At 41.3% G+C, this 27,046-nt stretch overlaps 1 protein-coding gene across 1 annotated transcript; it reads left to right on the top strand.

Annotated features, from left to right (window-relative positions):
* The first annotated feature begins 9,547 nt into the window (after nt 1-9,547).
* On the top strand, nt 9,548-26,560 carry LOC148020801 (uncharacterized). Its single transcript, XM_087698611.1, has 6 exons — nt 9,548-11,750; nt 12,241-12,342; nt 12,555-12,833; nt 22,909-23,514; nt 23,614-25,806; nt 26,102-26,560. Exons 1-6 carry the CDS (start codon nt 9,636-9,638, stop codon nt 26,147-26,149), a joined length of 5,343 nt encoding a protein of 1,780 aa, XP_087554737.1. The 5' UTR covers nt 9,548-9,635; the 3' UTR covers nt 26,150-26,560.
* The last annotated feature ends 486 nt before the right edge of the window (nt 26,561-27,046 follow it).

The raw sequence follows: 27,046 nt of genomic DNA, 5'->3' as shown, positions 1-27,046 counted from the left end.
AATGATAATTTAGTTAAGTAATGTAAGCTACTAGGTAGTCCAAGATTCGTGTGGATACCTAAGTTGCCAAGTAGGAGGATAAACACTAGGTACTTAGGAGATAATTCGAATGGAATTATCCTCTCGTGATGGTATTTTAGTCCTCATACCCTATCTTAAATAAATTTGATATTTTCTTCTAGAAAGGAGTTATGAGCTTAGACAATTTCTTTGCTTCCTTAGAAGTGATGGGTTATTGGAGATCTAATTACAATGAAATATTCAATTAATGTTAGAATAAAAGGTTAAGCAACTTGTTAGGTCCAATGGCATAGGGATTTTTCCTTAGGAATTAGACCCTAATACTCAAAACAAGGCATCATTACTACCTAGATGGAACTAAGAAGAATGACCCAAAATTCACGAGTTGTAACTATGGAACCTATATTTGTAAATCTCAAGAACTATACATGCACTTATGCACAAGAGAATTTGCATTGAAAGATTGTTTGAACAAATGTTTGTGATTTTTTTAAAAGAGGAATACTTTAAATACATGTTAAACCTATGATTGAATGCACTATGTCTCCCCCAAGGATAATTACATAGGCTCTAGACCAAGGGTATTGGATTTTTTGCTTTGAATTGCTAGGACTAGCCAATGATGTAAGGGAGCTCTCTGTAGGGAGCCATCATAGGCTAGGAGATGCTAAGGAGCCAAGGGGGATCTATTCATAATTCCATAGGTGTTCTAAGACTAGCCTACCCCCTACAATCCTAAGTTCATCTCTTAGAAGGCCTAGCACTAACTATGGGTAGACTTGATTGTTTTATTTTGGCCTTTGAGCACAGTTCGGGCATTGACAAAAAAAATTATTGAAATAAAATTAAAAATTTATATATTTTGTTTTTAGAAATATCGTATTCTTATTGGTGCCTAATTCACATGAAGGAACATTGTTTTAAAAGGCTAATTAAGTAAGCCAATTGGTATATGTTAAATAAATCGTGCTAGGATAATTAGTAAACCAAAGAAAACCCTAGAGGAAAGCAAGTCTAGATCCTTGACAGATCTTGCCAAAGTTAGGGTGAATCTTGGTTCATCTCAAGAGGCTTCCATTACAATTTGAGCATTAGTATAAACAAGACTAGGAACGTTAACTATCATAATGTGTCATCATTAGAACTCAACCAATGCCATTTTAGAGGGCTGGAGTTGAGACTTTACCTACAAGTAGAGGGGTTGATGTGCATTACTCCCCCTCATTTCTCACTCTCTTTGAACAAAGTGCAACAATCATTCACTTTAGCTTAAGGGATGTTAGCAAAGCAGTCAACTTTAAGTCGATGCTAGATGGTTGATAATAGGAGACTATAGAAATTAGATTATGTTCTTGATTTTATGCCGATCCTTGTGGGATTGAGGTAGAGCTTCCCCTGTGGGATAGACTCAAGTAGCTCAATGAGATTACGAATGTCCAATTATTTTAACAAATTATGCATGATAGTAGTCTTGATTACTGCTTAATGGGCTACAAAAATGCATGCTTTTGACATTTGTTAGGTAGGCACATTACACTTGGTATCACAACGAGGTTGCTAATTATTGTTTATAAGATTATAAAGGTTACATAAGAATCAAATTAGAAAGAAATTCTCATGATTTATCCTATCACTAATATCTTACAAATTTTTTTCTAGAATGACAAAGCTTGGAATCATTTTCTTGTGTTTCAAATCTATATGTAGTTGAACTCCTCTGACTTTGGATGGAGAGATCAGTTCATGCATATTCTAGACCAACTTTATAACCCTTCCCTATTGTATTGGGAAAGGTGATGGATGCATAATGGAGTGTATTGCTTAGTTGATGCTAATCAACTTCCATATATGCAAACCAACCTCAAAATATTGCAATGGATGGTAAATTTAAAGGTCATTAAAATATGCATTTTTTAGGAGACTCTTTTTACAAGAGGATAGCAAGTACATTTGAATCGTTACATCTAAGAATGTGACCAAAATAATCCTAGCTAATAAAGTTGTTGTTTTAGGCCACTCTTATGGAAATAAATATTGTAAAGAAAGTTATCCTGACCTTCCCTCCAAGTACAAAATCCTAGACGTATTAGTTGAACCCCCATCTCTCAATACCATTGATGTATCTGAATTTCATGGCTGAAGCTTACGGTAGAACCCTATCTATGCTATAACACCTCTAGCTATTGGTAAGTAAATTGAATAAAATATGTTTTATTTCTCTTCAACCTATGCATCAATTGTAGTTCTAAAAGAAAATCTTAAGTTAACATATGGAGAAATTTTACACGCATATTGAATGCATTCGTATACATTTTCAATCCCAGGACATTCCACCTATCATTGATCCTATTGAACTGCAAGAGAATAAATCCCTTCTTAAGCATATCAAACCTCCGAAATTCGTATGGAAACTAATATGGATGTTTAGATATGTTACATATGTTCAATGCTCCATCCTCATAAGGTGCCACCAATGATCCAGGGTTCTCTAAGTCGTAACACACCCATTATGAGGAGAAGCCATGTGTAAGTATGGATATTAGGTGGGTCTTGACTTGTATGTAGGTGAGGTCTACGTGATCGAATGGTGAAAAGGTGATCTTTGTGGATCTAGCCTTTGAGCTTGATAGAGTAGTTATGCTAGTAGCAACTTGAGGCATGACGCAATGAGTTGCAGTGTGTGGGAGTTATCAGGGGCCCCTATTTTGGGGTCCAGGGGCCATGGAAGCAACCCATGGTTGGGGGGTCTCAAGGGGACCAATGGCCTCCATAATGGGGGTCTAGAGGCAATGCCTTTGGCCTAACAATAAAGGGAATATTCCTTGGCCAACTAGAGAAGATTCATAATATGGTTAGGCATGCCAACTAGACTATCTTCTTGGGCTATAAAAGGAGGACCCCTTTAAAGCCATCGTCAATCTATATTTCACCTTGTTAGAGTTCTTCCAGCTACCCTAAGCTCCTCGCCTATTATCTGCTTGGATCACCATCTAAGCTTCACAGTGGAAGCAAATAGGTGGACAGAGCCATCTTTGTATCAATTCATTTGAAATTAAAGCAGTCTCTGTTCTTCTCATATTTGATGTGTGTTCTCTACTCCTTACTCAGATTCTGCCCACTATGCCATGTAATTTCTATAGGACAGAGTCTATGAAAGACTATTTTTGAGCCATAGGGACAAGTATCCCTAATTATGCCATGTTGGCCAAAAGCTAATAGGGCAAGCACATCTTTGGTGGAAACCATGGTGCATAGACACTATAGTCTTGAAAGCTGCTACCACATTAGAACTCATAAAGAAACCTATCCAAGGGAGGTATCTTCCACCTTCCTATCACGTCTCAAAGATGAACGAGTTCTTTGAACTAGAGCATATTACTCCCAATTTGTAATCCTTCCAAAGTGCACTCCAATTATAATTATTACCCAACAAGTGACCATGTTTTATCGAGGCCTCGATCCTCCTTTAGATACCCAACTTGATGCCATTCAATTCATAGATCTGCAAGATGCCTTAATAAGAGCAAATCTTCTTAGCCTTCAAGCACAATCAAGAAGCACCAAATATTGGGGCTGAAATTTGCCCAACAAGCGACCTCGTGCATTTATAAAGAGGGTGCAAGGGCAATTGCAATTCGATGCAAAGAAGAAGACAAAGGTTAATACAACTGGTACCTTCCCACAAATCAAAATAATGGTGCCCAAAGGTGTTTCCATTACACCAATGAAGTGGGCCACAACAAAAAATAGTACCATAAACTAAATCAACCAACTCAAGAGGGACAACTTCATAGTCAAAATAGAGGGGCAAAAGTAAGGAAAAGAGTTACCACAGTAATTGCCATAGGAGAAGAAGAGAAAGAACCATCAATGGAGACTAAAATGGAAAGATGAACGATTCATGCTACTCTTGACAAGAAGGAACTCAATCGTTTGTTCTTGGTTATTTAGACGCCATCAAACTATCAAGGTAAACCCTTCCAAGACTTGATAGATTGTGGAAGTACTCATTATTTTATTTCTCCCAAGTGTGCATAGAAATTAAACATAAGAATTATTTAAGCACATAAATTGTTGGTAGGACTTGCTAATGTCATCATATCAAACTAGAAATGTAGAATTTGATCTAGGCAATGAAGCTACAAATATAAGGTACAGTGTCATGAATCTTGGTGCCTACAAGTGCCTTCTTGGGATGAACTAGCTCATTCCCAATGATGCCTGCATTTATTGCAGAAAAGGCCAAGACACATTTCAAAATGCAAAAGGAATTCAAGTAACTATGCAAGGCAAAGCCAGAAACCCTAAGATCCAATTAGCAAAAGCCTCGTGTATTGACCAAGATTTAAGAAAAGGTTCATCAATCTACTTGATCAAGCTTAATAATATTGATCAGGATAAAGAAGTTGAGCAAGAACCTTCCTAGATGAAGGAATATGCCAATGTCTTCCCATTTGAATTAATAGAGCTTCCTCCTAAAAGGGAAGTTGACCATGAGATTGAGCTTATTCGAAGAGCTGGACTAGTGGAAAAGTGACCTTATCAGATGACAATTCTCAAAGCCATCAATTTAGAGAAATAACTCAAGAAACTATTAGACCAGGGGTACATTAGACCCAATAATTCACCATGGGGAGCTCCAATTCTATTTCAGAAAAATAAGGATGGTAACCTTTGTCTTTGAATAGACTACCATGGCCTAAACCAAGGGATGGTAAAAAACAAATACCCAATCCCTAGGATCAACAAGCTTATTGTTGACAAGCTTCAAGGGGTGAAGATCTTCTCAAAAATTGACCTAAGGTTAGGCTACTATCAGATTAGAATCAAAGAGGAAGACGTCCCAAAGACTACCTTCTTCAATATAAGGTATGGACATTACGAACTCATCATGATGTCTTTTAGGTTGACTAATGCCCTAGACACTTTCAATAGGTTCGTGCAATATATTTTTAGACCCTACCTCAATGAGTTTGTTTTAGTATTCTACAATGACATCTTAACTTACTATAGAAGAAGAAGCCCATGAGGCTCAACTCAGAATTATGCTAGAAACCTTAAGAATGCACAAGCTCTATGCTAAAGATAGCAAATGAATGTTCTTTAAAAAGGCAAATAGAATACCTTTCCGTCTGGATGGGTGGCTCCGTGGCGTCGAAATCTACAAAGCTGGGCCCTGTCATGCTCGGCTTCCAGATCCAGTAGCTACTTCACAACCCCAAACCTTGCGGGGATTAAATGGGGGATCAAACGACCTCGGAACGGAGATCCGAGACTTGCGTTGGATTCCTGACGTCATTTTACATCTAGGAAAACTCTAGCTCAACCATCTGCCCACCGTTTGATTTTCATGAAAATAAGCACTAGCGCTTTCGAGACTTGCCGCTTAAAATCGTCCTGATTACCAAACTCAATCAAGGAAGCACAAAGCTTCCTAGGCTTAACTAGATGGTACATGGTGTTTATCAAGAACTATGCCTTGAAAGCCACACCTCTTACCAATCTACTCAAGAAGCAAGTTTCTATTATGTGGACTTCAATTAAGCAGCCTAGTTTTGAGAGACTCAAGCATAGCCTTGTAACAACTCCTATCTTGAAGCTTCAAAACTTACAACAAGAGTTTGAGGTCATGATCGATGCCAGTTCTCTCACATTAGGTGGTGTACTCATGCAAGAGGGGCATCCCATCACCTACTCCCCAAGGAAGCAGAAATGTCATGAAAGGAACTATGCTACTCATGACTTTGAGTTGCTAACTATCATCCATGCTCTCAAGCTATGGAGACATTATCTGCTTGGCAAGAAATTCATCCTACTATAACAATTCACAAAAGTCTCAAATGGATCTTTACCTAGCAAGATCTAAACACAAGGCAACAAAGAAGGATCAAATTCTTACAAGAATCCAACTTTGAAATAAAATATATGTCAGCAAGGGGAATGTGGTTGCAGATGCATTAGGCCGCAAGGTGTTCCTTAATATCCTCATTACATAAGAATGCACAAGAGCCAAGTCATTAGCTACTATAATATCAATGCCAAGTAATCCCATAATTCAAATATAAAAGGAAGGAGCTAAAATGGATCCTAAGTATCAACAACTAAGGAAACACATGCTGGCAAAGGATCAAGATCCTAAATCACAACTTAAGTACTAAGATCTCTTTGTTGAGGAAGAGCTTATGTACTTCAAGAAGAGATTATGTGTACTTGCTAACCATGATTTGAAGAAGAATATACCTTGGGAGATGCATGATTCTCCATTTTTGCGACATCCTAGCTATGCTAAGATCCTCAATGCAATAAGAAAGAGCTATCAGTAGTGCCTAAGCTACCAAAGAGTGAAACCTGAGCGTGTTAAAATTCCCAACCAACTTCAAATTATTGATATCCCTTCAACAAAGTGGGAATTCATTAGCATGGATTTTGTAGTAGGGTTGCCTTTAGTTCAAGGAGGATACAACTCTATCATGGTAATTTTAGACATGTTGGCAAAGGTTTTCCACCTTGTTCCGATCAAGACAAACTATAAGGCCTCTAATATTGGAAGGTTGTTTGTCAAGGAAATCTTTAGGCTTCATGGTCTACCAAAGAGAATTGTCTCAACACATCGATGGTCATCGTGACCCTCACATAGTCATTAACTCATCAATTATTGTATTTAGCTAGTTACATTTATTTAGAACTACATACTTATAGTGCCAAGTGATTACTATAGTCAATTATGTATTGCTTCACTTAGTAGGATGCTTTTCTTTATGTTGTACCTTATCTTCACTTAGCATACATTTTATTGGGTGAGAAAGAAGAAGAAGAAGAATAGCATGAAAACATTTTGGTCTCCATCTCTCTTCTTGTATATTGGAGCGAGCTTTCCTCGCATCCTTTATAAATATTTGGTGTGGTGGTTCAAAAAAGACTTCTCAACACAAGTTTTGTCATGGTAATTGAAACCTCACTACTATTAGATATAGTTTTGGAGATGAAATAAAGATGGATCAAGGAGTTGATCAAGAAAGGAAAGGGTAAGAAGCTTTCCCAATTTCTCTTTTTTAGCTCTAGTACAATCCCAAATCGCTGTAAGAATTGGTGTGCAAGAAATATGTTGTATATATGCCAATCTACTATTGGTTTTTGGGGCCATCTGAGGCCATTTTGAGCCTTGCTTTGGTCTCACAAGGTTGTGGACAATAGTTTTTAGGCTACTACATTCTCAATAGTATTGTTTGCTTTAAAGTGTTCAAGCTACATATTTTAAGCCTTTTGATCTAGTCCAGGAAGAGGTCGAGGCAAGTCCTCTTCAAGAGGTCATGATATGAATGGTGTCGGTGGTAACCAAATAAACAAATCGAGTCAATAGTCTGGTGATATATGGATTCTAGGAGGTTGTGGTAAGTTTAGAGGCAGGGAGGGCTCTAAATAAAGAGGTGGATGGCAAAATAGAAGTTATGGTAACTTTGGTATTGTGTATCATTATTGTGGAAGAATAGTTCATATTACAACACACTACAATGACAAGAAAGATGACATTAAAAGTTGTAAATTGTAGCAAGGGAATTGTACATCATTATCTAGGCAAAATGATGATAAAATGATCTTTTATTTGGCATGTATCATATGATGAATGTTGTTGTTTGATATATGGATTTAGGTGCATCTAACCATATGACAAGCCATGCAAAATGGCATAAAGAGATATTTATGCCTCTATGTCACTCTTATTGGCAAAGCTCCCTTGTGCTTGAATCATGGGACAAACTAAGTGTTTGTCAATATATCTTGCATGTATTGAGTATCACAAAGAATGTGGTTTCTATTGGGCAAATGGTTAAACAAGGACTCCAAGTTAGATATAATCCAAAGGGATACTATCTAGAATACTTCAATGACAAGGAAATATTGTTTACAAAAAGAGAGATTTGATTGCATTGTTACTTTGGATGTTAGCATTCCTGCCCTTAATATTACCATGAATGCTAAGGGCAAAGGTGCAGCTTTGCAAATATTGAAAACAGAAATGCAAAAGACTTATGAGACATGTCAATTTGGTAAGCAAGCATGGCATTCTTGTCTAGATAAAAAGAATGTAAGCAGCAACATTTTGGATGTCATCTGCAAAAATGTAGTAAGGTTAGATATCTTATTAAGAGATTTAGTTTTAAGGGTTATGCAACTCACCATTATGCTTGCATGATGAAAGTTATTGAAGATGTAAAGCCCACATGTTTTGTAGAGATTGTTGTTCAATAGCTATTAGTTTTAAGGGTGTCTGCAAGGTTAAGCACAATGTAGAGGGTTCTATTAACAAGAATAAGGAAATACTACTTACTAGAGTCTATGCTTGAATATATATGGAATACATTATGAGGAGTATGTAGTCCAGTAACTATAATGGCAACTGTTAAATGTGTGATTGCAGTAGCCAAAAGGCAGATGTTACATTTGATGAATGTAAAGGATACTTTCTTGCACGATGACCTACAAGAAGAGGTGTCCGTGGAGCAACTAATAGGTTTTGAGGAGATGGAGCATCCCACATCTATGTCCAAGTTGAAGAAGGCACTCTATGGAATAAAATAAGCACCTAAAGACATCTATAGGCCCTAGTGGCAAGAGGGCAATGGGTAGGTGCAACAAGTAAGTTGAGTGGGCCATAGCCACTACAACTGAAGATGACTGCAACAATAGAATGTGGCCCAAGTATAGGTGGTCATGATAGGTGCAACTTGTGAGAGAGAGAGAGAGAGAGAGAGAGAGAGAGAGAGAGAGAGAGAGAGAGAGAGAGAGAGAGAGAGAGAGAGAGAGAGAGAGAGAGAGAGAGAGAGAGAGAGAGAGAGAGAGCATAAGTTTGATAGGCCTTTCAATAAGTAGGGTTTGACATGTAGACTTGTCACCTTCACAGGCACATGATTTTGAGACTTCTATCGTGTTTTAACACTTTTTTGATCAGGTGATGGCTTATCGAATGTGTACAAGCTCAAAAATTTGTCAACCATCCTCCTCCAATGTGATTGGATATTGTGCTTGACTTTTACCCTGTCTAGGTTGTTGACCCTCAAGTTGCTTCCAGTGCCCAATGGGTAAGCGATAGGGAGAGAGTGAATTTGATAGGGTCGTCCTAAAATACCACCCATTTTTTGCCTACTGACCGGATTCATATTGGCAATGCCCACAGAGAGAGAGAGAGAGAGAGAGAGAGAGAGAGAGAGAGAGAGAGAGAGAGAGATGGGACGCGAATGAGAGAGAAAAAAGTTGTGTCAAATTCAAGAGACACGCGATGAAGAGAATGAAATACAATGAGGGGGAAAGAAGTGAGGAAAGGAAGCTTAAGCTTGGAAAAAAAAGGTATTTACTGAGATTAAAAAGCTTGTAATTTTAGAAAAATACAGTAAAATTGAGAAGGAGAAAAGGTTAATTAGGGGAAGAAAAACGAAGGGCGGCTTCATATAGCCGATTTGAGCAAACTCTGTTTTTTCCCCTGCTCTTTCCCTTCCCTTCCTCTCTCCTCCCCTCCCCCCCTCCCTCCTCTCGTCCTTTCTCTCCCCTCTTCTTCTCATTTCTTCTCTAAAACTCCTCTTCTGAGAACGCGTCCTTCTGCGTTTTACCCCTCCGCCATGGCGGGCACGGCTCGCCTGAACCCCCGCCCCCCCAACCCCCCCCGCGACAACTTCCCCTACCACCCTGCCCTCGCGATCAACAACTTCCAAATGGAAGCCGCCTCCCTCGAGCACCGGCGTGCCATGGAGTGGCAGCAGCGCGAGTTCGCCATGAAGCGGCGTATGGACGAGGACGCTGCGGAGCGTGAAAGAGCCCTCCTTTTGGAACGCAGCAGCCGGGTCCCTGACCGCATGATGGCTGCGGCTGCTGCTGCAGAGCGCGACAGGATGCATTACCGAATTGCTGGCCCTGCTGGGAGGATGTATGACAGAGAGCAGCGGCTCCCAGGTGCAGAGAGGCCCATGGGCATCCCCAGGCCTATCGGGGTTGAGAGGCGTATTGATGGACCTGGATTGTTGCATATTGATGGACAGAACATGCCTAGAAGGATGGATGGTCCAGTTTTACCTCACCTGGACAGAATGGATGGTCGGGGTTTGCCGCCCATGGATGGGGAAAATGTGCCCCGCCGAATGGAAAGACCTGGTATGCTGCATTTGGATGAGCCCCGGAGGATGGATGGCCCTGTTGTGCCACGCCCGCAGGGCAATCATGCTTTACAGAGAATGGAAGGCCCTGGTTTATTGCACCCTGAAGGTGCTGGCATTCTGCGCCCCCAAGGCCCTGGTATACTGCACCCTGAAGGGGATCCCACTTTAAGGATGATTGATGGTGCGGGTATGCTTCACCCTGAGGATGACAACAGTTTGCGCAGAAGAGAAGGCCCTGATGTGCCTCACCCTGAAAATGTCAATGCTCTAAGGAGGATAGATAGTCATGGAATGCTACGACCTGCTAGTGACAAGACTCTCAGGAGAGTGGAAGGACCTGGAATATTACCTTCTCAAGGTGATAGTATGCTGAGAAGAATCGAAGGTGCTGGTGGAATGCTGCGTGCTGAAAACGATATTGTAGCAAGGAGGATGGAAGGTGCTGGTATGCTCCATCCTGAAGGTGATGGCATTCTTAGGAGAATGGACGGACCTGGTATGTCACAGCCTGAAGATGATACTCTGAGGAGAATGGAAGGGACTGGGATTCCCGGTCCTGAACTTGATGATGTATTTAGAAGAGTACAAGGCCCCAGTTTTAATGCAGATCGTGGCAATGATTTTAGGCGGATGGAAGGGCCTGGTATGCAAAGGTCAGATGGCAACAATTTTGGTCGGCGGATGCCTGGACATGGCACAATGAACAGCGACAGTGATGGTAATTTAAGAAGGATTGATGCGATTGGGTTGAGGCGGTTTGATGGTAACAATGCTCTATCAAATCTTGACAACTTTCCTGGTTCGGAAAGAAGACCACAGAACCAGGTGAGAAAATTGCATTCGGCTGATGGGCCTCAAGAAGTGTCTTCAGAGAGGAGCCCCAATTTGAATTCGGGTGCTATATTGGATGCTGGCAATGATGGTGTCATGGATAGCCCCAAGTTTCTACCAGATAGGAGGGTAGACGGTGCCTCAGAGAGAGGCTTGCTCGGCCCTAGGGGTGACAGAAGAAACGAGGGAGTTCCAGACAGGGATAACCCCAATCATATTGCAGACATTAAAATGGAAGGGCCAGTAGAGAGAGATTCTGAAGCCAGCAAGGTTCCAGCAAACAGATGGTTAGAAAGTGCAGTTGGCAAAGGCTTGGGTAATTCAAAGGTTGTATCTGATAGGAGATCAGAGACTGGTAATGAGAGAAGGTCAGAACACCCAGCTGGATTGGATAGTAGATCAGACAGTGGGGTTTCAGATAGAAGATCAGAGACGATTGCTCCTGTAGAGGGTGATGAAAGAAAACCTTCCAGGATTCCCTTGCGCAATGCAGATTTCGAAAGAACGAGGACAACAGCTCTGGATCGAGATTTGGACAAACATAAGGTGAAGGACAAGCCAAGAGATGATGACAAGTCAAAAGACACTGATGATGGAGCAACACAAGAACTTGTTTCTCAGTACAAGAATGCTCTGGCAGAGCTCACCTTCAACTCAAAACCCATCATTACCAATTTAACAATTATTGCTGGGGAAAATTTGCATGCCTCAAATGTAATAGCTTCCATCATTTGTGAGCACATATTGAAGGTGAGTTGTATGTAAACTTTATGAACGTAATTATGTAGCTCTGTTCCAGAATATGCATGTCTCAGAAGTGTTATGATAGTAAATAACTTGTTTGAAGTCATGCTGAAAGTGCTAAGAGTTTCTGAGACTGTGGTGACTTACAATCTTCTTTTATTAACCCTCAATGTGAGCGAAATGTCATTTGGAATCTAACATGCACATGTTGCTATGTTGAAACATGTGACACTGCTCCTCCAGGTGTCAGAAATGATTCATGCATATGGCTTTAATATATCATCACTCATATTTCACTGTTGTATTTTCATTTCATCATTGTATACATACGTTTTTCTGTAGTACTTTTATTGCTTGTGGCTATAGGTAACCTGTTGTAGCCTCTCTCCTGCAACTAGCAAGGTGGTTGGAAGTGTACCTCCATCAATCCTGCATATTATTTGGATTTATTAGGAATTCCTGTTATTGCTTATTAAGTTGGTTGTTTTGGTTGTAGGTGCCAGTTGAGCAAAAGCTACCCTGTCTTTATTTACTCGACAGTATTGTAAAAAATATTCGCAGTAGTTACGTCAGCCAATTTGGAGCCAGGCTACCTGAGGTATAAATATCAAGCTTCTGTTACTTGACAGTCAGGTTCTGATCATTTTCTGAACATTTTCATGCATAGCCCTCTGTTACTTAAAGTAACAGTCAAATTCTGATCATTTTCTAAACATTTTCATGCATAGCCCTCTGTTACTTGACAGTCAAGTTCTGATCATTTTCTGAACATTTTCATGCATAGCTGACAGGTGCTTTGATCTATGTCAGGTATTCATTAAATCATACAGACAAATGGACCCGTCTTTGCACCCTGCCATGCAACATCTGTTCAAAACATGGCGTGGGATTTATGACGAGCCACTTAGGATTATAGAGAGGGAGTTAGAACTCAATATCTTGGGAACTGTTTCTCAAAGTGCACCTCCGACTGTACCTGTGAAGCCAGATGATACTTCTTCTCAACGACCAGGCCCTAGCATTCATGTTAATCCCAAGTATCTTGAAGCTCAAAGGCAGAAAATGCAGCAAACAAATCAATTTAATGATGTAAGCTACCTTTTCTTTCGAGTATGACCTCCGCTTTTGAACATTCATTAGTTGTAATACTAAGCATTCACGTAACAAGCATGTCTATTAAATCAAACACTCGTAGTCAAATATTTGTGAAATTTTATCACATTTCTTGGTCCTTCAAAGGAAATTGTCACCTCCTCTTTGCATGAAATCAATGATGATCAGATACTGTCTCCAATTTTGGAAGACTATTGCTCAAAGGTAACAATTAAATTTTGGACTTGTAATGCCTATGGTGAAATAGAAGAGTCTAAGTGTGCTGCATATCAGTTTATCTATCAACTCCCAAATGACATCATCACTACTTACGTTTTGAAATGAAGTTTGTGTAAATATGTTTCCTTTGCTTTGAGGGCATCTCTGGAGTTGTAGGCTGAGAGAGAGAGAGAGAGAGAGAGAGAGAGAGAGAGAGAGAGAGAGAGAGAGAGAGAGAGAGAGAGAGAGAGAGAGATTCAAACCAAGCAAGTTTGGAAATTTAAGAGAATGTGGAGAAATGGAGGGAGGGAAAGAGGAAGAAATGTAAGCACATTGAGCACCAAAGTTCAATGTGCTAGCAACCATTATTTGAGATGTCATGTGTGCTCACTTTTGTTTGACTTGTGTGGTAGTGTATGGTTGCCGGTGCCAAATAGTTTGTGCCTATATGGGGGGGCATGGGCCATATTAATCACCGCATTTCACGATTGCTTTGCATGTGTGGGAGGCTTCTTTTCCCATTCTGTTGTGTCTCTTTTGTTATGTTCATGTTCTATTGCATTTTACACAATTTTGACAATATTTTTAGGTTGACGAAGCTTGTTTAATGATGTTGCAGCTTGTGGTTATGTGTTCACTTGTTTTGGTAGTGTGCTTGTTGCATTTTGGATGTGTTGGTGTCTAGAACATATGGTTGTGTTGCATCGTAACTTGTCTATGTAGGAGTGAAGTGCCTTTTCCCTTGGCTGCCTAGTGCCTGGCTTGTGTGAGGCTAAGGACTGAGAGTATATACTTGGCTATGGGCTATTATATGTTTGTTATGTCTTGGTGGTATCATGTCTTGGTTGATGCATTCTTGGCTATGGGTTGGGCTATGGCTGATGGATGTTGGCTGTCATGTCTTGGTGGGTGTTGACATACACACAATGGTCCTGGTTTCATATGCCATTCAAATTACACTTGATATTGTCACACTAATGTGTATTCAAGTGTTTATTGTATGTTGTTTCATGTGTATTCTTGGGTAACATGTGGGTAAGAGATGGTTGCTTGCATTGATTGACATGATGTTGATTGTCTTTGATGTTTTGCCTTCCTTTGTACTTGTGTCAAACTTGTGGGCTAGCAATTCTTGTAGTTGATGCATCATGTAGTACCATGTGTGAGTTTTTGGTGTGTGTTTGATATGGTTTACCTCCAATAGTTGTGCCTTTTGCATTGATGTGGTAGACAATTTTAATGCAATATCTCCGTCTTTTGTATTTAAAGCCCTGTTCGCAAAGTATTTTCCTTCGTATGTGTTCTTGTATGTCTTGCGGCTTGAGGATACTGCTCGATATATTCCACTTAAAATCTGATTTGGTTCTTGACTTTAGTCCTAAATGATATTGTAGGATCGTTTATTTTGAAATTGGAGTATTTGGTCAAGTGGAAAAACCGCTCGGAGGCGAAGGCTACTTGGGAGTCGATACGTTCCTTGAATAGTTGTTTTCCTCACTTTGTGCTTAAGGATATTGCTAAGGACAACAATCATTCATAAGGGGGGAAGTGTTACATCTTGGACATTCGGATGGGCACTAGTAGCATTGGTCATGGTGGTCATGAAGTGACTTAGTGCGAATGCACTAAGAGCACTTTGAGGTGAGGGCAGTTGAGTGCTATTTATACTCAAGGCCCTCTTGTGCACATTCATTGTGTGGTCACCAATCTTGGATTCATGGCCTATTGGCCGATGCGTTTGTACATGGGGACGGTGTGGGCTGATGGTTTGGGACACCAACCCTTGGGATGTGGTTGTGACCTAGATTGTTGCTAGCTGGTGAGCACGTTTGGCTTTATGGTTAGGAGGTGACTCTGATGTCCAATTCCTTTTATTCATGGACATGGCTTGTGTCGTGTCTCATGTGCTGCTTGGATACTTGGGGGATGTTTCAAGTACTCTCTGTAAGTGGTTAGCTGCTGTAGATGCAGATGATGAGTTTGGATTGGCTGAAATTGATAATAGGCAGTAGGGCGGTTTGCTAAGTGCTGAAAACACAGGCTTTTGATGAAAATGACCAAGGTTGTTGCAAAATTTAGGTGTCCTAGGTAGGTTGACAACTCTCGGATGATGGTAGAAGGCTGAATAGCAATTGCTGACTGAAAACGCAGCAATATGCTGATGTGGCTGTGGAGATATGCGAGGGTTTGTAGAAGAAAACACTGAATGTATGATCACAAGTAAAATGCAGAGAACTCAACACGAACACAAAATGTAAAATCCAAAAACACAAATAGAGAAGAAAGAGAACTTTGAACTGAGCAAATGAATGCTGTAAACAAAGGAAAGAGTGTACAAGATGCTCAATGACATAGCTATCAAATAGTCGATGACTCTCATGAGAGTGGATTGAGGGAATCCTCTAGAGAGTGGCATCCACTGGAGATAGACCTTGAGTGTTGTAGCCACTGGTAGGAGTTGAGATGAGCTTGAAAATGGAAGGAGAGCAGGTTGGAAACAAAGGCATAGTAGTCCTTGGGGTTGGAACCGATAAATGCACAATGTAACTGGTTGAAGATAATGGCAATTGATCACTAGAGTTTGTAGGAAGTTGGGAAACAATAGAGGAAGGTGAAGACGATGCTGACTGGGCTTGCATTGTATCTAGTGCAATCTGCAATGGGCATTAGAAGTGGTTGGACAGCGGGGCAATTTGCTCAAATTGTAAACATAGTTGTTAGGAGGTGCAAAAACTAGTCACTAGTAGCTCGAGTCGATAGGTGGCAATAGTGGATAGGGTGCTAGGGCCGTTGATGATGTGGTAGTATTGTGATGGGTTGGATAGGCATTGGAGGGAGAGTTGATGGCTGAAACCTACACATGAGTTGCATGACATACTTGTAAGATAACACCAAACCACTAGCAACGAAATCGTGAACTATTTCCTCTATTGCCATCGGATGCATTGTTGCTATCACGAGTTGTCACCATTAGTAGGATGCCAAATAGCCAAATAGTGACAAATATCAGAGGGGGAGGGAGGTGGAGAGAAGATAAAGCAAAATTTCAGCTGATGATTGGGGAGAAAGTGAAAGCGAATGTCAAAGGTCAATATACTTGCTTTGATGAAGGCAATGATGATGTTTGGAGACAAGAATGGAGAAAAGAGGAAATGGGCACGTATTGAGTACCAAAAACAATGTATTGGTAGGATGAAGTATGGGACTACAAGGTTGTCTATATATAGACAAGAGTGGGACATTGTACGAGGGCTTCCAAATGAGTAGGCCAAGTGCCTAAAGAATGTCAAGGGATCAATCATATGAAAATATGCAAGAAATCCTAAGCACATATGGAGATGCCGGAAAATCTCACATGATTCCAATAGCAGTCTTTTGATCTCTATAGTTTCTTTGATGTTGGCAATTTCTTGATGACAGTTGCTAAGTTGGTGATATGTATGTTTCTCGTATGCATGCACGTTTGAACTTTTACCTTCGACTTTGATGTTTTTTGAATTGTCCTTGCTTTGAGGATGTATAACCGAGAGAATTATGAGAACCAATCCTCTAATCATATATTAAGCAGTAATGTGTGTTTACAATTTAAGATGTGTATGACATATTTACCCTGCACTTCAGTCTCTAGCACTCCATGCTGTCTTGTATTGTCAGAGTGCATATGCTGGCCAAATCCAAAAGTACAGTCCCTTGATCAATCACAATCAGCCTTTTAAATAGTCTTGCTCAGTCCTGAACACTCCTGCTTGTGCTCCTCAAACCATGTGCTCATGCTCGCACCATCTGGTGCCCATATTCTGCTGTAGACTCTCTAGGAGAAGATCACGATTAGATCTAGATGACAATTGCTGAAGGTGACCAAGGCGCAGAATTCAATTCAATGACAATCTGATGCTCACGATAGCTCCTACCTTCAATAGATATGCACAGGTCTTCTTCCTGACCTCTCATCGTGACCCTAATATTCACGTTGACTCTGCCTTTAATAGGCATGTGCAAGCCCTTTTTCCCCATAGATCTGCCAACTGGCACAACTCTTATGTGTTTGCCACATCATCAAAGTATATCCCTTCATTTGTTGGCCGACCTGCTTGTTGCTTAGCAAGATGATTGTTGCCCTTGCTTGACTGCTTTGTTGCCTGCAACCTGTGGCAGCACAGTGCCCACCTTGTGTATGACCATCTGGACATGGTTGGTGCCTAGGGTGCATTACAGAGGACTATTCCTTTGTAGATTGCTGTTTAGCAAACAATGGTTGTACAAAACAAAGGGGCATGACCCTATGCATTTAAGAAGTCGTCTTGAGTTTAAGATTGTAAATTTGTGTGTAAGTGGTGGACTATGATTTAAAGATATTTAAAATTTTAATTGACTCATAAATAGAATCCATGACACTGCATATGAATATAGGCCTTGTAGAATTGAAGAAGGTTATGTTCATATTTTATGGAAATGCTTGAATGGTTGTTAAGCACAAGTTAAAAATATAGAAGACGCTCTCATTGTTATGTAGGAGATCAGAAGTAAGAGTGTGCCTATATTTGCTCAGCGCAAAATTTACTGGAACATAGGTAATATATATCTGGCAGGACACTGATTGTTTGCAAAGGACACCCATGAAAACTTTGTGAAGATGTGCTAGAGTTTGTACTGAGGAAATACAACATGTATGACCAAGATTGAAACACAAAGACTAAGACAGAGACAAGCAAAAACCAAAACCTAAATGTAAAACGCAAACAGTAGGAGGCTGATGGCTGAAATGGTAGAAAACAAACAGATGGTAGGAGGCTGATGGTTGAAATTTGTACGGTAGAGTGAGAAAGTTGCACCAAAGGATAAGGCTGAATGGTGAGTAGCCTATCTATTTATATATATTGAAGGGTGCCCCAAAAATTAGGGTTTTGGGGGACCGCTTGAACTCTCTCGAACTTTGTACCAAATTTGTGTTTTTCATTGATTAAGCGTGTTTTGGAGTTGTTTAAAAATGCTAATCAGCTGTAAAGTGTGTTTTAACTCAACATCCCCTCTCAAGCTTAAAACTAAGCCTAAAAGGGAAGGCTGACAATGTTTACCCCAAGGTGTCCCACCCCAAAGTAGTGAGGGCATTGGACAAAGGGTGCATGTTGGTTGTTTAGTGGTCTACCAAGGCTATAGAGGTGATGGTTATCTTACCAAGGGAGTCCAAGTAGTCACCCCAGAGAGGGAAGGGCATTAAATAAAGGTTGCTCGTTAGTTGCCTAGTGGTCTACCAAGCCCTACAAAGACAGATGGAACTGCATTGAACTTTTTTTTTTGGATGAAAAGTTAATTTTAGGGATGGTGGTCGATTAAGTAACAATGACTCAGGAGATGGGAGTAGGGATGGTACATCCAACACATCACAAATGAGTATAAGCTTACCCAACCACTCAAGGATGTCGATGATGAGGGAAAGGTGATGAAGTATCATGGGAAGAGAGAATGGTAGTGTAATTCACCGATGGAAACAACTTAGGATCCATTTAGTGGTGCTTTGTACAATGGGATGCATAGTATGCTATATGGTGAAGAATGCTCATGCAGTAAGTGCCACTTAGATAGTGTCTCTCGTGGGGAAATTGTTCACTTGCCCAAGCGCGTGATAATAAAGATGATGAAATCATGCAATGCATAGGGAAGATACAATAGGGGGGGAGGGAGGCCAATGTCGAAGATAAGTGTCGAAACCTATAGAATACCAAGAAGGGTAGGAATCTCCTCTCAACTTGGATGTCAATGCCGAAGAAGGAAGAGGAGCTTGAGGATGTCGATCTTCATGTGGTGTCGAGAACCATGTGAATGAAGATGGCGAAGTAGCCCTATTGGAAGAGCAATGATAGAAGTCACCACCATGATAGCATCAAGAGAGATGCTACATGATCTGTCGTGGGAGGGGAAGCCTCCATACTGGTAGAAGAGCAAAACTCCAAGTAGATGGAACCATAAAAGAAATGGTGTGCATCTCCTCTCTCTAGCTCAGGAAGGACTAGTGCAAGTTTGTAGGTTAGCCCTTCATTGAAATACAAAACCTTGCAAAAGAGAGAAAATTTGCAAGCATAGAGGCGAGTAGATGGAACCATGAAAGGAACGGCACACATCTCCTCTCTCCAGCTTAGAAAGGATTGGTGCAAACCTGTAGGTTAGCCCTTAATTGAAATACAAAAAACCTTGCAAAAGAGAGAAAAAATCTGTAAGCATAGAGGCGAGTAGTGAGGTGCTTCAAAAACAAAGCTGAAAATAAAGGAAAGCAAAGCTAAGTGCAATGCAATGAGAATGTAAGTATGCAGTGGAAGTCTAAAAAGGAAAAGGCCAAGTGTGTGGCTACCATTGCATACAATGAGGTAGGAAAGTGGTCCTTGAAGGTGTAGTGGATGTCCTAGGAATGGATACGTAAAGTGTAATATGTGAGCCACTAGCAGACTAATCTCATTACCTAGATTGGTTGGTTACTTAGATAACGCAAGACTAATCTAGATAACGTAAGAATTGGTACTCAAACTTGTAGAAGGTCAGCAATCTAGGTAATGAGATAATGCGTTGGATAAAATGGAAGTATTTGTTAGGCAACTTGTTCAAGAAGAACATGGCCTAATTGTCATCTGACTTTGCGGAGCCAATAGTGGCAAACTTAGCTAGTAAATGTTGATATTCAGGCAACTTTATTTTCAGATCATCCCCTTCCTCAATGGAAAACTCTTGAAGCTCAAAATTGAGATTGATATGTCGAGTGCGATCTCGTGCTACATAGTGGTTAATGAGATGATTTCAACGCTTAGATGCAAGGAGAAAATGGTGATTGAGCTTGGAGCTCAAGAAGCAACCCTTGCGTTACCTCAACGTTGGCTGTGGCATTGTGGGCTCACTATTGACGGATGTGATCAGGGTAAGCTAATCGAGGGTCCATCATAGGCTCGGTATCAACAAAGGGGTTTCAAAGTCCGTGAGATTCAAGCACTTGTTGCATGAAGTTCAATCAAGTGGTGAAATTCAAACCGTTAAAACGAGTCTTATTCGTGAAAGTGTTTTTGGGTGTCACAACAGGATTGGTAGTGCTAGGAGATGGAGGTGTGTAATGGGGGTAGGGTGAATAGGGTGGGGGCATGTAGTCTTGGGAAGGAATCCTAGAGTACCTACCATGCATACGAGAAGTGTGCACTTTAGATCCAAATGTGCGCAAGGGCGGATTGGGTATGGGCATGGTAACGGCTTGTGGAGTCCATGGTGGAGGGATAGGGACACGGGGAGCAGAGGATGAAAATCCCTACATAGAAGTGACCCAAGGGATGTGGGATGACAGTTCATAAGCAGAGGATGGATATCCTTGTGTTTGCAAGGTTGTGAGGGGGATTCCCATCACAACTATCCTAGAGTGGAAGGATGTGGTAAAGTGGGGGTATGTGGAAGGTATGGTGTTAAAGGGTGGCATTCCCCCTAATGATGCGCCAAGAGGTGGAGTGATTGGAGGGTGGGTAGATGGTGGGATTGAGAAAGAGAAAGTGTTAGGGGTGATGGAAGATCCAATCCCTAGTGTGCTTTGAGCGGAAGTGGAATGTAATCCAAGCTTTTGGAATGAGGATGTAAGTAGATTAGAATGTGGAGAAGATAGTGGTGGGATGGGAGCAAGTTGAGAAGTGTGGTTTACTTGCTCAAATGAAACAGATGGCTGAGATATACCTGATGAAGGGTATTTGCTTTGAGAGGCTCCTCTATTAAAGTTAACATACTGAAAACCATTTGGATCTTGCACACCAAAAGGAGAAATAGAAGAGGGTTTTGGCTCATACAACTCAAAATGGTTATACAAACCTGACACAAGGCTTGACGGAGATAAAAGGAGACGGATTGCCAGATGTGTTGAATGTTATAATCCCTCCAAGTTGAGAGAGAGAGACAACAAAAACGCAAGTACTGTAGTAGTTGCCTGGTGGGAGAGATGGCAGCAGCTTGTTGCCCAGCACTAGATGCTGAAAACGCAGGCTTATCAAGTGCTATAATGATGCAGTAGATGGAGACCTCCAAATAGCAGGGTGATGGCTGAAAACAGGCTGCCTAGGGCCGGATAGTGATGGGTTGTACTTGGTGATGGCTGGACAGCAGATGTTAGGAGGCTGATGGCTGAAATTTGCACGGTAGGGTGAGAACCTGCACCAAAGGATGAGGTTGAATGGTGGGCAGCTGGTCTATTTATAGATGTTGAAGGGTGCTCCAAAAAAGTAGGGTTTTGGGAGACTACGGAAACTTTTTGAACTGCACACCAAATTTACGTTTTCCATCAATCGAGCATGTTTTGGGGCTGTTTAAAAATGCTAATCAGTTGTAAAGCATGTTTTAGCTCAACAAACTTCCCCATGCCCAACACCTTTAAGGTAGGTGAAAATAGATGACCTTAAACTGCTGAAGTATTATGATTCAGAATGTCTATTTCAGCCCTTAGGAACAGCTGGAATACATTTATGATTCCCCAAACGAAACAACTTGGGAATCCTCACTTCAATAGCTTTGTTCTGGCACATTTTTTGAAACTTGCATTCTCCCGATTTATATTACTTGATGTAATTTTCTCAATCCATTTTTAACAAGATCATGCCAATTTTTAAATAGCTTTTTTTTACGTAGTTTACGCTTATCGACCACAGGATCATCTAGAACCTTTACAGGATTGCAGATTCTTAATATCAGTATTACACTACATTGTGCAGTTATGAATCCATGCCTTTATAATCAATTTTATAGAAAGTTGTGTGACTATAGTTTGCACAACAGAGAAATATCATGGCATGTATTCTCTCTCTCTCTCTCTCTCTCTGTGCGTGCTCTTGTAAAATTGTTATCTGCACAGTTTTTCAAGTTCCTTATTTTATATGGAACAAGATTTCTATATTTGCAGAACTTTCTTCAGAATCCTTCTCTGGGAAACTTCTCTTCAAGGTGCTCTCTGAAGTTTCTCTTCGTTTCACCCTTTAACTTGTAGTTGTCCTTAATTTGACCATAAAAGCTAGGATGCAGGGTTTCTTGTCTTTTCCATTCTAGCTCAGTTGCCCTTTCAAGAAACCGTTTGCTTCTAAATGGTTGCCCTCCATTGGAAGACATCCAACTATGCCTAAGTCTGTTCACTTGGAAGTACAATTTCTTGAAGATATTTTCCTGGTTTGCAAGGTGAACATGGATTGATAATTCTTGTATAAAAGTGGATGGTGTTAATTTGGACAGCATCTACTTATATTTCAGTCTCCATATAATTAGACTCTATGTTTTGAAGAAAAGGAGGTCAATGGTTTTACAATATGCAGGTACATGGATTAGTATATCTTGTATGTAAAGTGGCTGGTATAGGTCTGAATCATTTTATAAGATTCTTTATCGATCAACATTACTTGATGTTTCTTGGTTAGCATCATTCTTCACATTTTAACATTCAACCTTATTGGCCGAGCCATAAAAGTAAATAGCACATAAAAAGAAGACCATATGTGTAGCCAGTATTGCCTTGTCACTTGAGGATTGGGTTGATGTCCATGTGGTTTTGTTCATCAGCATGTCTGAGTTTTTAAAGGCTGCAGTCATTCAGAGTGTTTGCTGTTTAGCCACTTTGCACATTAAATTTTTGACACACTAGCTCCCCACAAAAAAGGCATGTAGCCAGTCAGTATTAACAAAAAAAGTGTCTGTCGAGGTACTCCATATGTTGATATTTAATACAATAGCTTTCCTCAAAAGAAGTGCTCTTTTGCTCATGCATGTGTGCACATGAAAACTTACATAAGCATAGCATAGAAAATCATATAATTGCTTTTCTTACCTCTGGCTTGACTTCTGATGGTTGATGTTCCAGCATCCGGTGCAGATTCAGAAAGGGCCTCTTGAAGTGACTCATGTCCACAAGTCTGGTCCAAGTTTTCCTGATCATGTCATTGATCAAGCAAGTGAAGCAGATGACAATAGTGCAGTTGAACCAGAGAAACCATGGGGTAAGAAATGGTCCAGAGAAGAAGTTCCTTTTGAACCACTGAAAAGTACTGCACTTACTCATGGAGTCAGAATTGGACATGAGCTGCAGCAGCTCTCTCCTGAGGCCCTTGTAGATGCTTATGGAAACATCAGGGGCATAAGAGCTCCCAGGATGGCTCCAGCCTCTCTTGTACAAGAGTTAGAAAGCAGGAATAGAACTGCCGTTAGAAGTTGGTCAAACATTGTGGAAGAAGATTATACATGGTCAGATGCAAGTCCAAGATTGCGAGACGTTTCACCTCTCGAAGATAGCCTTCGGAAAGGGTGTAGCGAAAGGCTATTTGGAGATGCTGAGAGGAGTTTAACTTCTGGAATTCCAAGTGCAGGGAAGTTTGGCATGGAACCACTTAATGATGGTTCAAACTGGCGAAAGCACATGATTGCGTCTGTGTTAGATCGGCCTGCATCCTCAGAAACTAGAGTTGGAAGAGTAAGATCTGATTTGTGTATTCCAGTCATATTTGTTTGTGTAGGACCTTTTCCCCCCCACTCTCATTGACACACTTTTCGTGATGGGTCTTACTCACAGGAGTTGGATGAAGTGCTTCCCTTGTCAATTCAGCAAGATAACAGGTCCAGGCCAATTGCAGATACTATCCTGGAAGGTCCAATGATGGGACAAAGTAGTATGACTGCACATCGTCCATTTGGTGCCCGTATGAACCACCCTTTTCCACCACAGAGTGGCCCTGGTTTGCAATCCAGGCCTCGACCTTTGCAAGTGGTTCGAAACTTTCAGTCATCTGCTGTTAGCTCTTCAATTCAGGGCTCTCAGGTGTCAAATCCGTCGATGATCAGTCCTGCACCACCAATATCACATCCAAATGCTGGTCCTTCTGTAAGCCACGGAGTTCCTAATTTTGGCCCTTTGTCTCCTGTCACACCCGTCTCACCGTTTCATCAAAGACAGCAGCTCAAGAGGCCATATTCACCACCTTCCTTCACCACTACAGCTAATTTACATATTCCGGTGCCTCCTTCCCACTCCCTTGGACAAGACCAACAGAAGTTGTCACCTTACCAGCACCCTTCACAGTCCCCAAGTCAGGGTCCAGTAATGCAGCCATCTCCACAACATCCATTATCTGGACAGGCTCTTCTTCAGGTGCAGCCCCCTGTAGAGCTTCCACCAGTTCTGCAGCCACCACATCGACCACCCCTCAACCAGCATCCTGGACCTCGACCATCTGTTGGCATTCAGAAATCTGCTTTGCAAGCTCCTCAACCAGGAGGGGAACAACCGGCTGGTAAACAAGTAAATATTTCGACGTTGCCGCAGTTGCCAGCCAAATTACTACAGTCGCTTCAGCAGTTGCAGCGTCATTTGCCAGCTATTTCAGGAGCTCCTTTTACAGCTATCGAGCCTCTTCAGCAGCCATCTACAATCATTCAACCTGTTCAGACACCCCAGCAGCCAATGGTGATACAGAGCTCTGTCCCAACCACACAGGAGCAACAGTTAACCACAACAAACACTTTAGGAGGGTCCGATGCTACTGATAGTTCCACAGCAACTTCATTGGGACTGCCTATTGATGGAACTGCTAACAGCTTTCTGGCAGCATTTTTACAGACAGGTTTAATGCCGTCATCGCATGTTGCTCAAATTCTTCAACCTGGTCAGACTCATCAGCCTATTTCATCAGGGCCATCTGAAGCCAATGTTTCTCAACCGGTGCAGGTCCAACCACCTCTACCAAGTGGCCCGCCCCCTCTTTTGTATTCGTCTGGAGGGGCAAATGTGGCACCAGTTCCACCTGTTGCACAATCTCAATCAGTTAACTCTAGCTCAATGTCTGGGATTTTGCCTTTGTCTGCCTCACAACCCTTCATGGCTACAAAGGTTTTGCAGCCTCCCCTTCCGCCAGGACCACCACCTATGGCTTCACAAGTTGGAAGTTCAACGTCTCAGTCCTCTGTTGGGCCAGCACCCACATCAGGTGCTGATCTCACCGGTCTTTTGTCATCTCTTATGGCACAGGGAGTTATTTCTATGGCTCCAGTGGCTTCTGCCTCACCTTCTTCCCCACCTCAATCAGCTGGATTACTTCCTAGCTTGCCTTCGATGAACATTTTGCCTCCTAAAGGAAACTTGGGTGGTGGGGGGGTATCTTCTGCAGCAGTTTCCACCTCAATGACTTCTATTGCAACCAATGAAACTGCCAGCTCAGTTGATTATGAGTTCAAACAGGATTTTTTACGGGAAAGAAATGAGTTTGTCATCAATGCTTTGTACAATGACTTTCCTCGTCAGTGTAAAACATGTGGACTGCGGTTTAAGCACCAAGAGGAGCATGGAAAACACATGGATTGGCACGTTTCCAGAAATCGCAGGCAGAAGTCTCTTAGGAAAATATCAAGGAAATGGTTTGTCAGTGCAAAGGAATGGCTTACTGGTACAGGGTTGGCTGGTTCAGAAGTGGATCCTTCTTTCCTTTCTGAAGATGTGACTGTAAATCCAGAGGAGCACGATGAAGTTCTAGCTGTTTTGGCAGATGAGAATCAAAATGCTTGTGCTTTGTGTGGCGAACCATTTGAAGACTTCTATAGTGACGAGACAGAAGAATGGATGTATAAAGGAGCAGTCTACATGAATGCTCCTTCAGGTGTGTCGTATGAAGGCCTAGATACTGCAGCTCTGGGTCCCATTGTGCATGCAAAATGCCGTTCAGAGTCTGTCCCAAGTAATACTGCAGCTGATTCGATCCAAGATTCTGGCTTGGTAAGTCTTTCAAACCTTTGTCTGCTTACTGTCAATTATAGTTTAAGATGTCAATACTGTGCAGAGTGTTAGTTGTTTGGACCATGTTTTCTTGGTGAGCTATATGGCTAGATTTAAACCTGGTTGATTGGCAGTCTGGGGGAAGGGACTATCCCCATGTAGGAGCTTTGTCTAGGGTACAAGTATGCCAGTTTTACACGTGAGATAAGATTCACTGGCCTATTCAAAGGAGTGGTTGTAGCTTTAATTCTTCTTTTTTCCAGAGAAACTCATTCTCTGCTTGTTTTCAAAACAGGACGATGAAGTCAGTATGGGCAACGCACAGAAGCGGCAACGGTTTTAAGTAATATGACCTCATCAGGGAAGCATTTTGTACATGCTAGTTCTGAGAGAGTGCAAAACACTCCCCTCTTTATCAGCAAGCAAAAGGTGCACTTCGGAGTGAAATAGTTTCAAGTAAGTGTCCAAAGTCAAGAACACTTGAAGGCTTAAAGGAAGATTGGCCTATTGAAGTGCCTTTTGCTGGGGCTTTTTTTTTTGTCCCGAAAGGGCACTGGTTTACCTCTGATCATTCCGTTACTGGCTGCTATGACCTACCTTAGCCCCTTCCTTTTGTGGCAATCGCTCATACTTGCTCGCTCAAAACCTTGGGTCTTATGATTAACTCAGTGCCCATTATGTAATGGCATTGCCTTGTGTGTTATTTAATGATCATGCAGCCATTTCTGCTGCACAACTCGTGTTGGTTTCATTCCTTCATTTTCCCATTCAGGAGTCCCATGCTTGTTTGTGTTTTCTTCGCACAAGTCGAATGTGCTTTCTTGTAGTAGCTCTCTGATTGGCTGCTGAATTTTTGAGGGCTGATACTAGATCTTGTGAGTAGGGAGTGTTGAAGTCAGGTTGTGCTAGAGAGCTTGGTTGGTCAGCACCTTTACATTGTTATCATCAGGTGAACAAAACAAGGACGTTTCGTCTGCGACAAGTTGTATGTGGATACTGTGCTATTATGTGCAGTGTGTGTTATGATTTTCCCTGGATGTCTGCTGTTTGTAATGCTCGATTGTGTTGTAATGCTATAATATGCGCTAGGAATGATATTATGTTGATATTTGATTTAAGCTTGGCAACACAAATCAACTGGTTTGTAATGTGCTTTGTGAAGTCACTATCTTAAGCACTAGCAATGCCAATTACATTTAGTGTTATTAGTTTTGAGCGTTGAGTATTCTGAGGCGATGCG

This window comes from Lygodium microphyllum, chromosome 18 (assembly GCF_053477565.2).
Source record: "Lygodium microphyllum isolate KBCC chromosome 18, Lygodium_microphyllum_v1.1.10, whole genome shotgun sequence".
Taxonomy (NCBI): Eukaryota; Viridiplantae; Streptophyta; class Polypodiopsida; order Schizaeales; family Lygodiaceae; genus Lygodium; species Lygodium microphyllum.
Note: the sequence above shows the minus strand (reverse complement) of the source record. Positions and strands in the feature narration are given on the sequence as shown.

Coding starts and splice junctions, on each gene's coding strand:
- LOC148020801 (XM_087698611.1), top strand. CDS start 9,636: ATGGCGGGCACGGCTCGCCTGAACCCCCGCCCCCCCAACCCCCCCCGC. Junction 11,751..12,240: donor TTTGTGAGCACATATTGAAG/GTGAGTTGTATG, acceptor TTTTGGTTGTAG/GTGCCAGTTGAGCAAAAGCT. Junction 23,515..23,613: donor CAGAAACTAGAGTTGGAAGA/GTAAGATCTGAT, acceptor TCTTACTCACAG/GAGTTGGATGAAGTGCTTCC.